The sequence below is a fragment of the Solanum stenotomum genome, chromosome 8 (genome assembly GCF_019186545.1).
Source record: "Solanum stenotomum isolate F172 chromosome 8, ASM1918654v1, whole genome shotgun sequence".
In the NCBI taxonomy this organism is placed as follows: Eukaryota; Viridiplantae; Streptophyta; class Magnoliopsida; order Solanales; family Solanaceae; genus Solanum; species Solanum stenotomum.
In genome coordinates this window covers 11,813,883-11,829,824 of record NC_064289.1, presented here as the reverse complement: position 1 = coordinate 11,829,824, position 15,942 = coordinate 11,813,883, and the positions used below count along the sequence as shown (strand labels likewise).

Genomic DNA, 15,942 nt, shown 5'->3' with positions numbered 1-15,942 from the left:
AAATAAAGTCTGCTAGAAAAAATTACAATAGTAATTAAAAATTATAAAAATGGAAATAAGAGTGGCCAAAATTTGAACAAAGTAACGAAACACATAATAAAAGTCAATCAACGCTCCCAAAGAAAAATCAAATTGACATCATTCATACCGAAATTTCATAATTTATATAGCTAAAGCAAACATGTTGTCAACAATATGATCAAAGTGCAACCAAACAACTAATTGGGACGAGTTGAAACATATTGTCCAATCCAAGTACTCTAAATTCACCCTTTGAAACATAATAGACAAACCTTATATCTAAAGTAGGTCACAGTGAGCAACACCTCAAAGCAAATCTAGAAATTTAAGTAAATGCGCACAACACCAAGAACTTGCCGAGGATATTTCGAAGGAACAGGACCATTTCATGTTAAAATCCGTCAAATAAGGTCATTGATTCTTACCATATAATCTAATATGGAGGCAACATATAACTCAAACATATATTGGGAGAGAAAAGAGGAAAAGAAAGCAGCCTAGGGGACATATGTCTAACCTAATTTACTAATTGAACATGAGCTAAGGACGCGCCGAAATAGGACGCTAATGTATCGAGGAGATTTGGACTTGGACAAAACATAAAACTCGACCGATTTGTCACATACAAGCTATGAATATATACATATATATGAGCAGAAAAACAGAACTCAAGTCATAGGCCAAGTCATGAACTCGCAACGGAAACAAAGCTCGACTTAAAATCAAGACTCAAACCAAGTTAGCTATACTTAAATTGCAAGAGGAACTTTGCTTAGGACATTTCGACATTCACATATGCACATTCGAGATGAAGAATAGCGAAACGAGCAAACTTGCACACATAAACAGAGAAGTGACAAACTCGACATAATGTCCATCTTTGAATCAATATGGAATTGAATCGAGATGTCCTTAAGAATAGATACAGTGCATTAAGATAACAAGATTTCAAATAACGCCCTATTGGAACAGGGACGCTGGAAAGAGTATGGTAAACGGAAGAGTGTTACCTTTCTTAGTGCAGCAAACTTGGGATAGTAACGAGCAGAACGGTCCTTCACCACGCGAAATCTGAACACGAACAATAGCTGCAAGAATATCAACTCCAAAACACTAAAACCGATCCCTCCCCTGTTTTTCTTGAACTGTATTTAATAGGTATTAGGTATTTATTTAATTATTTTTTTTGATGCCCTTAGTAAGGAAAATTTCCAACTCCAAAAAAAAATCCCCCTATAACAGTGATTGAAAGAGAGAATATATAGAAGAAGAAAAAATTGTTTTAGGGGGGGAAAATCCATTGAGAATTCAAACAACAATTTCAATCCCCTCTGCTATTTTCGAAACCACAGTAAAGGGGATGGGCAAAAGCTGATTTCCGTGAAAAGGGGGGAAAGGGGACGACGAAGAGTATGGGCGCGACAAACACCTATTGCTTTCCGGATTTGCTGGGATTTGCAGCTCTTGACTTTTGGTTCTTGCATAGGGGAGAAGAAGAAGTTGGGTCGGTTTGATATGTGTATGTATATGCTGATGTATGTCGAATGGAATTGTTGGATCGGATCTTTTTGGTACTGAAATGTAAGGGAATGGGCTGATGTAAATTGGAATGGGTTGCTGATGAGGATTTGGGAGGGATGGGAATTGTTGCTGGAAAAGGGAAATAATGAACTAGGTTTCTTTTGCTGAAGGAGTTGGGCCAATTCGAGTATTGGGCTGCGAATTGAAAAAAAAAAAAGAGGCCCAAAATTTGGCCTTTTAATCGGCTGAAAATTGTTTAGGAATAAAAGTTCAACTAAATCTAGATTGTAATCGAATCGAATTTAATCGATGAATTGGTTAAGACTTAAACAAAATGAATTAATATGAATTAATTGATGAGCTTCTTACTCTTAACGAAATAAAATGATTAACTAAATTGTAAAATACTTAATTTATATACAAACTAATTAACTCAAAATTATAACTATAATTTAAACTAAATTAAATTAATAAAATATTTAACTAAAAAAACTAAAATCTTTTGTGATGATTTTCAAATATTTATAAAATAACGTGATTGTAAAAAACACACATATTTATTATTAAAAAATAATAAAATTACTTTAAAAATAACTTGAAAGTATTTTGAATTTCGTAAAACTCATTAATTCAGAATTGTAACCATTCCTAATATTTAAAATATAAGATCTTTTTTTAGACGATTTTTGAATAATCATAAGATATACTAATTATATACATAATTATGTAAAACATATATATCATCTAAAAAATATGAGAAGTGACAAAACTATTTAAAAATCTTGCAAACTATACTATTGTTTTTGTTTTTTGGAAATTTTATAAAACTAATTATTTTAAATCGTTTGAAATTGAAGAAGCTCAAAAATTAATTTATATTGTGGAGGGTCAAAATTAGGTGTCAACAACTGTCCCTTATTTTACTTGAATTGATGCAAGAATTTCGAGAAAAATGAAATTGACAAATCCAATTTTGACCGACCACATCTTCATCTTTTAGGAGAGGGATTTGGTACGGACTATAGGAATTATGGTCGAACCTCGAAAATCGGGTTTCCTACATATCTCAGGCTATATGATAATTCAGGCCACTTGTAGTTTGATCTGCTTAATTTGATGCACGATTTTGAAAAAAATTCAAAAGCCATCCTGATACTGAATTATGAAGAGATACAAATGCTCAAGAATAATATTTAAGAGTGAATGTTGGATTACAACCAAGTTTTCAACATTGATTCCCCCTACATATCCCTCGACTTAGGGAATCAGACTGCTTGTAGTTCGACTCAATTGGTTGAAAAATGAAATCTCTTATGCTATGATAACCTTTGGTTCAGGAGGAGTGACAAGTAAATCGAGTATGAAAAGGAGGCTTGCAACCTCTTAGCCATGAATGTGGTGCACTTCACACCCATAATTAAGAACTTACATAGACATAATTTCCAAAGCTCTTGGTGCATTGTCACTCAGATTGGAAAGCTATTTCCAATAGAGATAAAAAAATTTGGGATGCGAAACTGAAACCGACAAACCTAAAGAAAAACCCACATGCCTTCTGATAGGAGTGTGGTTTGATTGTGGTGGAAGTCGCTCCTTTGCTCGTGTCGTAAGAGTTTGACACTCTTCTTTGGACTATGTCCCAGTTCGCTGCTAAGAAAAAGTTCCACGTTGTGCTGCATCCTTTTTTATGTCGTCTGCACCTGTGGTTTGCTTTGAGGATTCATCATTTTGGGATGCTCCCGGAAAAGACTGAGATAAAACTCATTAGCATAAAAATGCAATTCAAATGGGAGACAATGTCTTTTATCGTGTTGACACTTAATTGCTCTCCGTGAACATTTGACGTCAACCTCATCGGGTTTGACATAAAGTAAATAAGCTTGTGTCTCATATTTGCAATACAATCTTGAATGTGCTCTTCATTTGATGTCAAAGTAATAAAATAGGATGATGTAATATGTTGATAGTTCACTTGATGTCGCCTTTGCAAGGAAAATGATGCAGTTGATGTTGATCCTCTTTTGATGGGCGAATCTTTCTCACGATGCGTGAATCTTTTTCTCGCGATGTATGAATCTCTTTTCGCAATGCATGAATCTTGTCTTGCAATGCATGAATCTTCTCTTGCGATGCATGAATCTCTTTCTCTTGCAATGCATAACTTCTCTGCGATGCATGACTTCTTTCTCTTGCTATGCATGATCTTTTCCCGCGATGCGTGAATCCTTTTCTCTTGCAATGCATGATCTTTTTCGCGATGCATGAATTCTTTTTCTTGCTATGCATAATTTTTTCCCGCGATACATGAATCATTTTATAGCTATTGATAATCTTTTCCCGCGATGCATGAATCTTTTCCTCGCGATACATGAATTTTGTTTTGCAATGCATGAATCTTCTTTTCTTATGATGCAAAAATCTCTCTTCCTCGATGCATCACCTTTTCCCGCGATGCATGAATTTTCTCTGTAATGATGTCATCCCCGATACCGACTGAAGATAGTGTTTCACAGAGCAACACAAGTGATCTTCTGGGTAGCTTCTGGGTGGCGATATCGTCCCAATTGACAATACAAATAAAACTCACTCTCGGAGCAGTGGTATCATCTCATTTGATGATACGATATGATAGACTCTCCGAGTAGTGGTATCGTCTCAATCGACAATATAACTAAAGATGACCCTGAGTAGTAGTATCGTCTCATTTGACAATACAATATAAATGACTCTCCGGGTAGTACTATTATCATGTCCGATAATGTAATGCAAGTAAAATGTCTTCCAGATATCTTTAGTTGCTGGAAAATAGTAATCTTGCTCTCTTTGAGGTTTTTATTTGTTCCATCTTCGAACATAATTGCATGTTCATTATGGACCTCTTCTTGCTGAGAATTTGAACGAAATAATGCTACTCATATTCCCAAATCTTTGATATAAGAAACATAAAATATTTCCTGCATCCACAGAAAAATTGTCAATTTTTTGGGGAGTTTCTTGCCCTTTCAATTTCTCCATATTCATTGAATGGAGGAATATGCTGATCCCAAGGCAAGCTTATGGACCTGCATCCACAGAAAAATTGTTAGTTAAAAAATGAACTGATTTGTGTTGATCTCTTTGATTGTCTGCTCCTTGTTTTATTGTCTCCGGTTGATTTCTCCGATCTCCCGCCTCTTGATAGATAAGACAGAATATTTTTATGCAAAAATAATTGAAACATGAAAGAGAAGTTTTTAAGGAAAATAGATTTTCAAAAGTGATGTTCGAAAAAGGTCACTGCCAAGTGTCATGTCACATCAAGCTAAATGAACGTCTTTGAAGTTAGTGTCTTAAGGTTTATCTAATTACTTGCTGGGAAGTATTCAAAGTTGTTCTAAACTTCCAATGAACCCTATTGAAAATTTTTGATGTCCTCCTCAAAAAAATTTGTCCCAATTAACTGTCTTGGTGTATCTTGAACTGTTTAATGAGTAAATTATGAATTTTTAAGATCTTCTCAAAAATTCTGTCCCAGTTACAAATCTCAAAGTAACTTCAGTCCTTACTTTGTTGTAGAGATTTTCTTCTGGAGAATTTTTGAGTCCCTCTCAAAAAATTTGTCCCGGTTTCTATTGTAAAGGAAATAAAAACCTTACGGGAGATATGATCGAACCCTTGTGGCGCCTACGTATCCCGTTGAGGCAGGAATCAGGTCAACTGTAGTTCCCCCTATCGAGGATTAACAAAAATAAAAAGATTCCAAAGAAACAGACCGAGGCAAGCATAGACCGCCTACGTATCTCATTCTTGAGAATTCAGGTCGAACGTAGTTCAGATACAGAAAAATATTAAAAGGGATGAAGGGGTGACCGAGGCCGACATAGGCCGCCTACGTATCTCATTCTCGAGAATTAAGGTCAGACGTAGTTCATTTACAAAAGGGATAAAATTCTAAACAAAGCAATTACAAGCAAATAGAGCGATTACAAGGAAATGATAGAAATATAAGCTGAAACTTCACACATAGTATCTCTTGACAGCATCTGAGTTGATTGGTTTTGGCCATTCGGTGCCATCCATCTCCGATAGGATTAAGGCACCTCCGGATAACACTTTGCGAACCATGTAGGGTCCTTGCCAATTTGGTGCAAATTTCCCTTTATATTCATCCTGATGAGGGAAAATGCGCTTAAGAACTAACTGACCAACTTCAAATATCCTGGATCTTACTTTTTTGTGAAAAGCACGAGTCATTCTCTGTCGATACAGTTGACCATGACAAACGACAATCATTCTCTTCTCGTCAATCAATGTTAGTTGGTCAATCCGCTTGCGAACCCATTCAGCATCACTCAATTCCGCTTCTTGGATAATTCTCAATGAAGGTATTTCAACTTCTGTAGGTATAACTGCTTCTGTTCCATACACTAGCAATTATGGAGTAGCTCCAACTGATGTTCTGACAGTCGTTCGGTAACCCAACAAAGCATATGGCAACATCTCATGCCAATCTCTGCGATTATTAATCATTTTCCTCAAAATCTTCTTTATGTTCTTGTCGGCAGCTTCTACTGCCCCATTCATTTGAGGACGATAGGCGGTTGAGTTACGGTGAGTAATCTTGAATTGTTCTCATATCTCTCTCATCAAATGACTGTTGAGATTCGCTCCATTGTCAGTAATGATGGATTCTGGTACTCCAAACCTACATATCAAGTTGTTACGAACAAAATCATCTACAACTTTCTTGGTTACCGACTTGTACGAAGCTACTTCCACCCATTTGGTGAAGTAGTCAATGGCAACCAAAATGAATCTGTGTCCGTTAGAGGCAGTTGTCTCTATTGGACCAATGACATCCATGCACCAAGCTACAAATGGCTAAGGTGAACTCATAGCATTAAGTTCGTGAGGCGGCACTCAAATCAAATCACCATGCACCTGACATTTATGACATTTCTGCACAAACTTGCAACAATCGTGTTCCATAGTCATCCAAAAGTATCCGGCTCAGAGGATCTTTCTTGCCAAAGTGAGTCCATTCATGTGAGTACCACAAACCCCTACGTGTATTTGTTCCAGAAGTTTTACAGCTTCACTAGCATCAACACATCTGAGAAGACCTAAATCTGGAGTCCTATTATAAAGTATTTCTCCAATTGCAAAGAAATTGAGGGTCATACGACGTATCGACTTCTTCTGGTTGAACGTTATATTCTTAGGATAAATTCCAGTCTCCAAGTACTTCTTGATGTCAAAATACCAAGGTAAACCATCTGGCTCTGCTTCAACATATGAACAATGGACAGACTGCTCTTTTACCTCTATATCCAAAGGATCAATATAACTTATATCTGGATGTTTGATCATTGAGGCAATGGTGGCAAGAGCATCGACCAACTCATTCTGTGTCCTGGAGTGTGCCTGAATTCAATCTTTCGAAATCTTTTGCACAAGTTCTGTATATACTGCACATACGGTGTGATCTTTGGATTCTTCACTGCCCATTCTCCTTGAACTTGGTGAATAAGCAAATCGAGGATGCAAGCTTCGTATTCTGCCATGTTGTTTGTGCAGTTAAATCGGAGTTTAGCTGCCATATGGTAGTGTTGACCGGATTATGATACTAAGACTGCTCCAATACCATTTCCTTGGTGATTTGCTGCTCCATCAAAGAACACTCTCCAACCTGGGTACGCTTCAGAAATATCTTCACCCACGAATGCAACTTTTTCATCGGGAAAATAAGTCTTGAGTGGTTCATACTCTTCATCAACCGGATTCTCTGCAAGATGATCAGCTAAGGCCTATACTTTTATCGCCTTCTGAGTCACATATACAATATCAAACTCACTTAACAGCATCTGCCATTTGGCCAACTTCCCGGTCGGCATTGCTTTCTGGAAAATATACTTCAACGGGTCCATTCTGGAAAAAAGGTATGTGGTATAAGAAGACAAATAATATCTCAACTTTTGAGTGATCCAAGTCAAAGCACAACATGTTCTCTCCAAAAGAGTGTAACGAGCCACATATGGAGTGAACTTTTTACTCAAGTAATAAATGGCTCGTTCCTTCTTCCCAGTCTCATCATATTGACTAAGCATGCATCCCAATGCATTATCCAAGACCGACAAATATAGCAATAATGGATTCCCTTCTCGCGGAGGGACCAACACCGGCGGATTGGACAAATAGTTCTTGATGGCATCAAAAGCAGTTTGACACTCTCCGGTCCACTTGGTCGAGGCATCTTTTTCCAATAACTTAAAGATAGGCTCACACACCACGTTGGATTGAGCTATGAACCGGCTGATGTAGTTTAGCCTTCCCAAAAAACTCATCACCTCTTTTTTGGTCTTTGGAGGAGGTAATTCTTGGATCGCCTTGATCTTGGAAGGGTCAAGCTCAATGCCCCTTCGGCTGACTATAAATCCCAACAACCTGCCAGCTGGCACTCCAAAAGCACATTTGGCGGGATTTAACTTCAAATTGTATCTATGCAAGCGATCAAAGAATTTTCTCAAGTGAGTCAAGTGATTCGAACTCTCGCGGGACTTGATTATGACATCATCTATATACACCTCAATCTCCTTGTGAATCATATCATGAAAGATAGTTGTCATGGCTCTCATGTTAGTAGCACCGACATTTTTTAGACCAAACGACATCACCCGATAGTGATATACACCCAAGGCGTAATGAAAGCTGTCTTTTCCGCATCTTCTTCATCCATCAGGATCTGATGATAACCCACATAACAATCCACAAATGACTGCATCTAATGCTTGGCGCAGTTATCAATGAGAATGTGAATGTTTGTCAATGGAAAATTATCTTTCAGGCTAGCTTTGTTGAGGTCTCTGTAGTCAACACAAATTCTGATTTTTCCGTCTTTCTTGGCAACTGGAACAACATTAGCTAACCAAGTCGGATATTGCGTCACTTCCACTACTTGGGACTCGATTTGCTTTGTAATCTCATCTTTGATCTTCAAACTCAACTCAGGCTTGAACTTTCGAGTCTTTTGTTTTACTGGACTGAAATCTCGGTTAATCGGCAACTTGTGGGACACCATATTCGTACTCAATCCTGGCATATCTCTATAAGACTAGGCAAACACATCAACGTATTCTCTGAGCAAACGGACAAGGTCTCTTCTTTGAGCTTCAATCAAATGGACACTGATTCTTATTTCTTTAACACATTCCTCATCTTCGAGATTCACAGCTTCGGTTTCTTCCAAATTTGGCTTGTGTTGATTGTCGAATTGTCGAAACTCTTCAGCAACATGTTCGGGTATCTCATTTTCTTCTCCGTATTCCTCGCACTCATCATCACCTGCCTCATTTTGTTCACTCGGTTCCTGACATGACATGACATTAGCAAATTTTAAATTAATATTACTGAAATCATAAACGAACAAAGTTAGGAAAGTAAAATATAAACAGATAAATAGATGAATTTTCGATAAGAGAGACATTCATTTAAATCGAAAAATAAGCACAAACTTTGGCCATGACTAAGGGTCATTTCGCCTTTTTTAAACATTACAAGGAAATTTAAAAACTTCAAACAAGTAAAACTGGATAAAGGATGGGTCTCGGGCCTCTTTCGGACTACCACCAATTTTGAAAATAAACAAAACACATGTCCTTTCTACCCAGATGAGCGGGAAATCAGGAGTGGTATGGAAGTCCAATTTTGCAATTGCTCATCAGGTTCTGCATCCCAGATGTCTGGTATCCCAGCCTCTTCTTCGATAACCGTATCAATCACCTCAAAAAGGCCCCAGATTCCTTCCCCCAAACAGTTGTCGATGGCATACTCCCGCACTGGGAACGACTGGTACAAATGAGGAATTGCTCTGGCCAATGCTTGATCAACATTTTTGCTCTTCACCCCTGCTCCATCAGCCTCTGTGAGGACATACCCCAAACCAAACTTTGCTTCTTTAGCGGGAATCTGAATAGGATTGAGAATTCCTTGACAATGTTTTCCCAACCCGAAACCCGATTTGAAACCGTTCTGGAGCATGACAGTAGCAACCATCTTGTATATGGCAGGCATAGGGGTGTGTGGAGCCAAGTCATTACCGGTAGCATTTACTAGCTCCACCGTTTAGAAATCACAACCTCGAGAAATATCATCAAAGATCGGTGCATACCAATTAGAATGGCTCTCTTCACCATAAATGACCAATTACTGGTCCTTCCAAACAAATTTTAACAGTTGGTGAAAGGTAGACGGCATAGCCCCGGCCATATGGATAAACGGTCTTCCCAGAAGCAGGTTGTAACTAGTGTTGATATCCAAGACTTGAAACTCCACATTAAACTCTGCAGGACCCACCTGAATATCCAAGTTTACCGCACCCAATGTGTCTCTTTTCACTCCATCAAAGGCCCTCACCTTGACTTGATTCTGGTGGAGCTTTCCCAAATCGAATTTCAGCTGCCTCAGAGTTGAAAGCGGGCAGATGTTGAGACCGGACCCATCATCGATCAATACATGATTTATCATTTTATCTCGACATTTGATGGTGACATGCAGAGCCTTGTTGTGTACTTTGCCTTCAAAGGGCAACTTTTCGTCACAAAAGCTGATTCGATGTCCCCGAATGACCTGGTGTATCATGGCTGCTAGATTGTCACTGTTAGTAACCACAGGCACATAAGTGTCATCCAAAGCTCTCATCAAAGCCTGTCTATGCAACTGTGAACTCATCAATAAAGCCCACACAGAAATCTGAGCTGGTGTCTTCTCCATATGCTTCACAATTGAATAATCTTTCAGCTGCATCTTCCCCCAGAACTCTTCGGCTTCAGCTTCACTAATCGGCCTTTTAGTCTGATCCTTCTTTTGCACACCCTGGATCAGCTCCTCAAGCGTGTAGCACCTGCCAGATCTGGTCATACCCTGGGTAACAGCCGTTTCAATCATGAACTTTGGTCGGGCAAGAGTTTCTCTCGGCACCAAGGCAACAGCCTTCTCGGGTGTCAGAATCACAAACTCTTTCTTCTCTCTGATGCTTAACGAAGCTACAGCCTTTTCCAGTTTATCAGGAGCAATCGGAACTATTTCCTTCCTTTCGCACCAGTCATCATCTGTCTCTATCACATTGATAGTGACGTCTCCATGATTTGGCAAAGGATTATTGTTGACATTGGGCGCGACCGTTTGAAGGGAGACCACGTTCTGATCGATCAGGTCTTGAATTTTATGTTTCAAGTTGATACAGTCCTCGGTATCATGTCCAACACTGTTGGAGTGATACGCGCACCTCTGGTCGAGTCTATAAAACTTTGAGCTAGTATCAACCGGCTTGGGCCCCACTGCATGAACATATCCTACCGCGGTTAATCGCTCGAACAATTTTGTTCGGCTTTCAATGAACGGAGTGAAAATTCTAGTAGGCTTCTTCTCAAATCTAGGACAAGGGGGATCGTAGTTTCCTTGTTGCAGGGGAGGCATTTGGCGATAATTTGGAGCATTCGGACGGGGGTTTGATATCTGGGATATGAGTTGGTTTGGTAATTTGGTTGTGGAGCTTGGTAGTTCGGGGGGATATTTTGGTAAAGTGAAGCTGGGGTTTGGTACATTGGGGGAGAAGCTTGGTAATTTGTCTAAACATTGGCACAGTTGGGGGCGACGTTCCGGTAGTAATGAGGTGGAGTTTGGTAAATTGGAGAGGGAGTTTGGTAAATAGTAGGGGGAGTTTGGTAAATGGGAGGAGGGGTATTTTGATAACTGGGGGAGGATTATTTTGGTAATCAGCCTGTGTATAACAAGCCGGGTACGAACTCTGTGAAGGTCGAGAACGACCTTGGTATGATGAGGTTTTCCTTGGGGTCTTCTTCCCCTCATAGGAGATAGAGGACATATCCTCTCTTTTCTTCTTCAACAAACCTGAAGATCCGGGCGAGGCAGCAACACGGGCAATCTTCTCGGTTCTCAATCCATCTTCGATAGTCTCACCTACCGTGACTATCTCAGCAAATTTTGCTCCAACGAGCAACATGATTCTGTCATAATATTCGGGCTCTTGCACCTGCACAAACACTTCGACGATTTCCTTTTTCCGACATAGGAGGTCTAACTCTAGCTGTCTCCTTCAGCCATCTATATGCAAATTCTCTGTAACTTTCGGTTGGCTTCTGCTTCATCTTCTTCAAGGAGTAACGGTCAGGAACGATCTCCACATTGTAAGCGAATCGTTCGATGAATTCCTTAACCAGAGCATTCCAACAAGACCATTGTCTCGTTTCATGAGACGTAAACCATTCTAGAGCCTCTCCACTCAGACTTCGGCTAAAATGCCGCATTAACAAAGCTTCGTCTCTCCCAACTCCCACGAGTTGGTCACAGTAGGCCCTCAGGTGTGCTAAGGGGTACCCCGTTCCTCCGAAGATGTCGAATTTTGGCACATTGAACCCTTCCGGGAGGTCCAAATTCGAATGAATGCACATGTCTTCGTAACTCAACCCGATGACCTCAGGAATGCAGTTCATCTCCTTCATGGCTATTCTAATTTCCTCCTTCATATCTATCTTGGCGGTCTCTTTCTTTGACCTCCACTCTCTATCCCTCTCCTCATAGTGGTCGAGCTCCAAACCATCGGCGTCATGCTCATTGGGGACCGGTATTTGGAAAGTGGCCTTTTGTGGTAGTGGTGGAGCAATAGAGGGACTCTGACCATTTAAAGGGGCGTGAAAGTTTTGGGGGAAAGTCTGGGGGCTGGTATACTGGTTTTGGTGAAGAATGGAAGTGTGTGGGTTATTAGCGTTTTGGTTGTGAGGGGTAGGCCAGTTTGGTGGTTTGCATTGGGGGGAGGGAGTGGTGCTTGGAGGTTGGTATTTTGAGGAAGGGGTGATGTTTGATAAGAGGCTGAGGCGTAATGGAGGTTTTGGGTGGTAAGGTCAATGATGGAGGGATTACGAGCAGGGCTTAAAGGCGGGTTCTGAGCTTGTTCCATGTTAGGAGGAGGAATTTGAGTTGGAGGTCTTCCGTCTGGTTGGGCATTGACAACAAAAATTGGAGAAGGCAAATCGTGTTTCCTCTGCATCTCGACCCTCATCTCAGCAATTTGTTGCATCAGCTGCAAGATCAGTTCATTCTAATCAGAAGGGCGGGCTGAACTACCACGACATCAGTAAGGCTGGTTTCTTCGTTGTTATCACCCATTGCTGCTTTTCCCTTTTGTGAACTTTGATTGGGGAAGGAATCTGTAGGACCTTTAGATCTAGTGAAATAAGGATGATTAGCCAGCTTATCGACCCAGACCAGTTCTAACTACCTGTTGAGAAAAACAACTCAAAGGCAAATCTGTTAGTTTTGATTCAGATTAAATAATGCAAAATATCACATAGAAAGCAGATAAACACATAAAAGTTACTTTGTTTGAGGACATGTTAACCCACGAATAATGGGGACTGACTTTTGAACAAGCAGGAATTTGCTCGTTTTTTTTATGCTGAGGTTGGTGACTCAGAAAGGTTAAATTGGGTTGAGCTAAGGTCTTCTTGCTGCATCTTTTGGCATCTGTTGATCTTAACTCAATGTTTCCTTGTAGAATGAAGGGGAAAAAAAAATTTTAAAAGATAGGGGCCGGACCTTGAAAGGCTGCCTACGTATCTCCCAAGGAGAATTCAGGCCCTACGTAGTTCGAATACAAAAGGAAATTTCATTTTCATTCATTCATTTCTTGAAGATTACAAGGAAAGTGAAAAGCAGACAATAAAGCTCCTAAAAGATAAAATGTGCCTCCACTCAGGCCATTCTTTTTCTGATTGTCGCATTAATCACGGGGAATAAACTCATATGCTTCAAGGGTGGTTTTCTCATTCCCTTTCTTCCACCGTCCTTGAAGAGGAGGCATATAGACAATTTCCTCGCCAGTATCTTCTTCAGTAGCTTCAGGTCTAGCGCCTTTGGGATCACTGCTAGTGGCCTCTTGGCTGAAGAAAGAGTGCTTTCCACGTGGCTTCTGAAGCATCACGGTTATATCTTTGAGGGCATCGCGCTTCTTTCGTACAACAATTGTCTCCTCATCTATAACAACACATTTTGTCATCTTTGCTGCCAATTTCGCGTCTAGTGCCGCATTTGTTGTTCGTGCGATTGCGGTGGCAAACTCCACTTCTATTCTCCTTTTTCTGGTTTCTTAGATCTCTTGTCTGAGCCGCTGTATTTTTCATCATCAAATCCTCCTCAGTTAGCTCTATGTCAATACCCTTCCCTTTTTCCATCTTAGCAGCAATTTTACCTTTCCTGAGATAATAGAGTAATGTTTTAGGATTTCGTTGTAGGATTTTATTTTTTGGCTGAGAAACTCAAGACTCATGATATTTTGGTCAGACTTTTGGTAGTGACTTGTATTCAGCATTGTAGAGATTTTCAGAAATTTTTGAAAAGGAGTGGGCTAAAAATGTCCTCATTCAAAGCAACGTACCACAGAAACAGTTAAAGCACACAAGTAAACAGACAAAACCGCGTCCTAAACATGTATGTGACCCTTTTGTGCCAAGGGTAGGCCTAGCGAATTGAATGATGTATATGTCTTTTTAAGCCAATTCATTATCCCCAAAATATTTCATTAATAGCATTCAAAATGTTTGACAAACATAAAAAATTGGGAAATGAGTTCGAAAAGTAAATTACAAAGCAAAGTACAAATAAAGTAATCCCATGCAGGGGATTATAACAAACTTCAAGATCATCCTGATCCTTCACCAAGTCTGGTCCTCTTGGAGATGCTAACTTCTTCCCACATAGCATATCTGTTTGCCTATAGGTGATCTCTAGCCAACCGAGCCCCTTCTTGGTGCCTGAACCTCTCGACCGACTGAATCTGTTGTTCTATGTTGTCGTCTAATTTTGATATGCATTGCCTTGCTCTTTGTAACTCTTTCTTCAACTGAGCTATGACTCTGGCGTCTTCTGAATATCGGCGTTGATGATCCAACTCATTCTTGTCATACTTCTCTTGGAGTCGATGAAGCCGAATTTGGTGTTTGGCCCTAACATCTGCAATAACATGGGAAACATTTGGACCAGGCTTGATAGTTCCAGCAAGGCTTTTCTTTAACCATTCATTGTAGTCCTTAGAACATTCGGGGCGGAACCTGTTTGGTACTGGTTCACCTAATACCCTTCGAGTCTTTCATGCTCTACGTATGTCTTCAGCATAAGAGATCCGTCCATTTTCATGATCGGTTGCAAATTTCCTCATGTCCGCAATTTGGGGAATCTCTTGCCTCCCTCCCAGTTGTCTAAGTACTCAAGAAAGAGCATATGGCCGAGTTCCTCTCAACCTATCAAATATCAAGTAGGGGGCTTTTCCACTTCCGATCACCATTTGTTTTGTCACTACCAAGCATTGGATCGACCACTGCACATTCTCATCTCTCAAACCCTGAAGTCTCGGGAACCAAAATTCTTAGCCTCCAATCCTGTTGAAATAATTACGTTGCACCCACCAATCGTGACTTTCGAGTCTGTTTGGTCTTTCCAAGGAGTCTGGTTCTATTGGATTATAAGTTTTGACCAAGTGTTTCATCATCCATCATTGAAGTATCAGGTTGCAACCTTGAAAGAAACGTTCTCCGCTTTGACACTTGTCCAAAGCCCTATAAATGTCAGCCAAAATCATGGGCGCCAAAGTGTAGTACTTGGTTGCCGACCAGTAACCCACTCCATAAAAAATAGCATGAGTGACCATTACTACACTTGGATGAATAGTGTAGTTTGGTCCTTGGGGAAATATCATCGTTCCAAGTAGGCATATTGCAAAGGCAAGAGGACGTGTCTCTTTCCATTTTTCTTCTGAGACAAACACTTCTTTGAACTTTTCATAGGCTCTTGCACGTCTGAATCGATAATAAAGCTTTCGAAGTGGAATGTTTGGCCTGGGCATTCTGTCTATCCAATCGGCTTTGACGAGTGACAGTTTTTCTCTAATTTCGGCAAAATCCCATGTTTTAGGGAAAATGAGATCTGCATCGGGTTTGAACCTCATTTTGTTGCACATACTGACACTTTCATAACTTGCAAGGATTTCTTAAATAGTCGGCGTCATTTCCACTTCCCCGAATCGAAATACCATGTTGTCGCTGTCCCAAAATTTAACCATTGTCCCAATCAAGTCGGGATAAGCCACCATTTCCATTAATGACGGGAGATGGCCTATGTGTCTTTGGACTATCTTCTTGTCTTCTGTGTTCATAAATTTCCACCAAACTTGTAGGTATGGATGTGGTATGGTCACCATTCGGGTTCTCAGAGGCTCATGTACTGGATTCATCCTACAAGAAAAACAGAAAAAGGTAAGTTAACCCCCACCCCATTTAATAATTGATTTGTTTAAAAATGACATATACATCCTTCAATTAAACACATAAGCATGATTGTCTTTTATTGGCA

The 15,942-nt window shown here is 39.9% G+C and overlaps 1 protein-coding gene across 1 annotated transcript in view; it reads right to left on the bottom strand.

Annotated features, from left to right (window-relative positions):
- LOC125873488 (immune-associated nucleotide-binding protein 9-like) overlaps positions 1 to 15,942 on the bottom strand; it is a 33,382-nt gene that overhangs the window by 6,583 nt on the left and 10,857 nt on the right. The window contains exon 4 of the mRNA XM_049554417.1: positions 12,756 to 12,763. Within this exon, the coding sequence (XP_049410374.1) occupies positions 12,756 to 12,763 (8 nt within the window). The remainder of the gene's footprint in view (positions 1 to 12,755; positions 12,764 to 15,942) is intronic.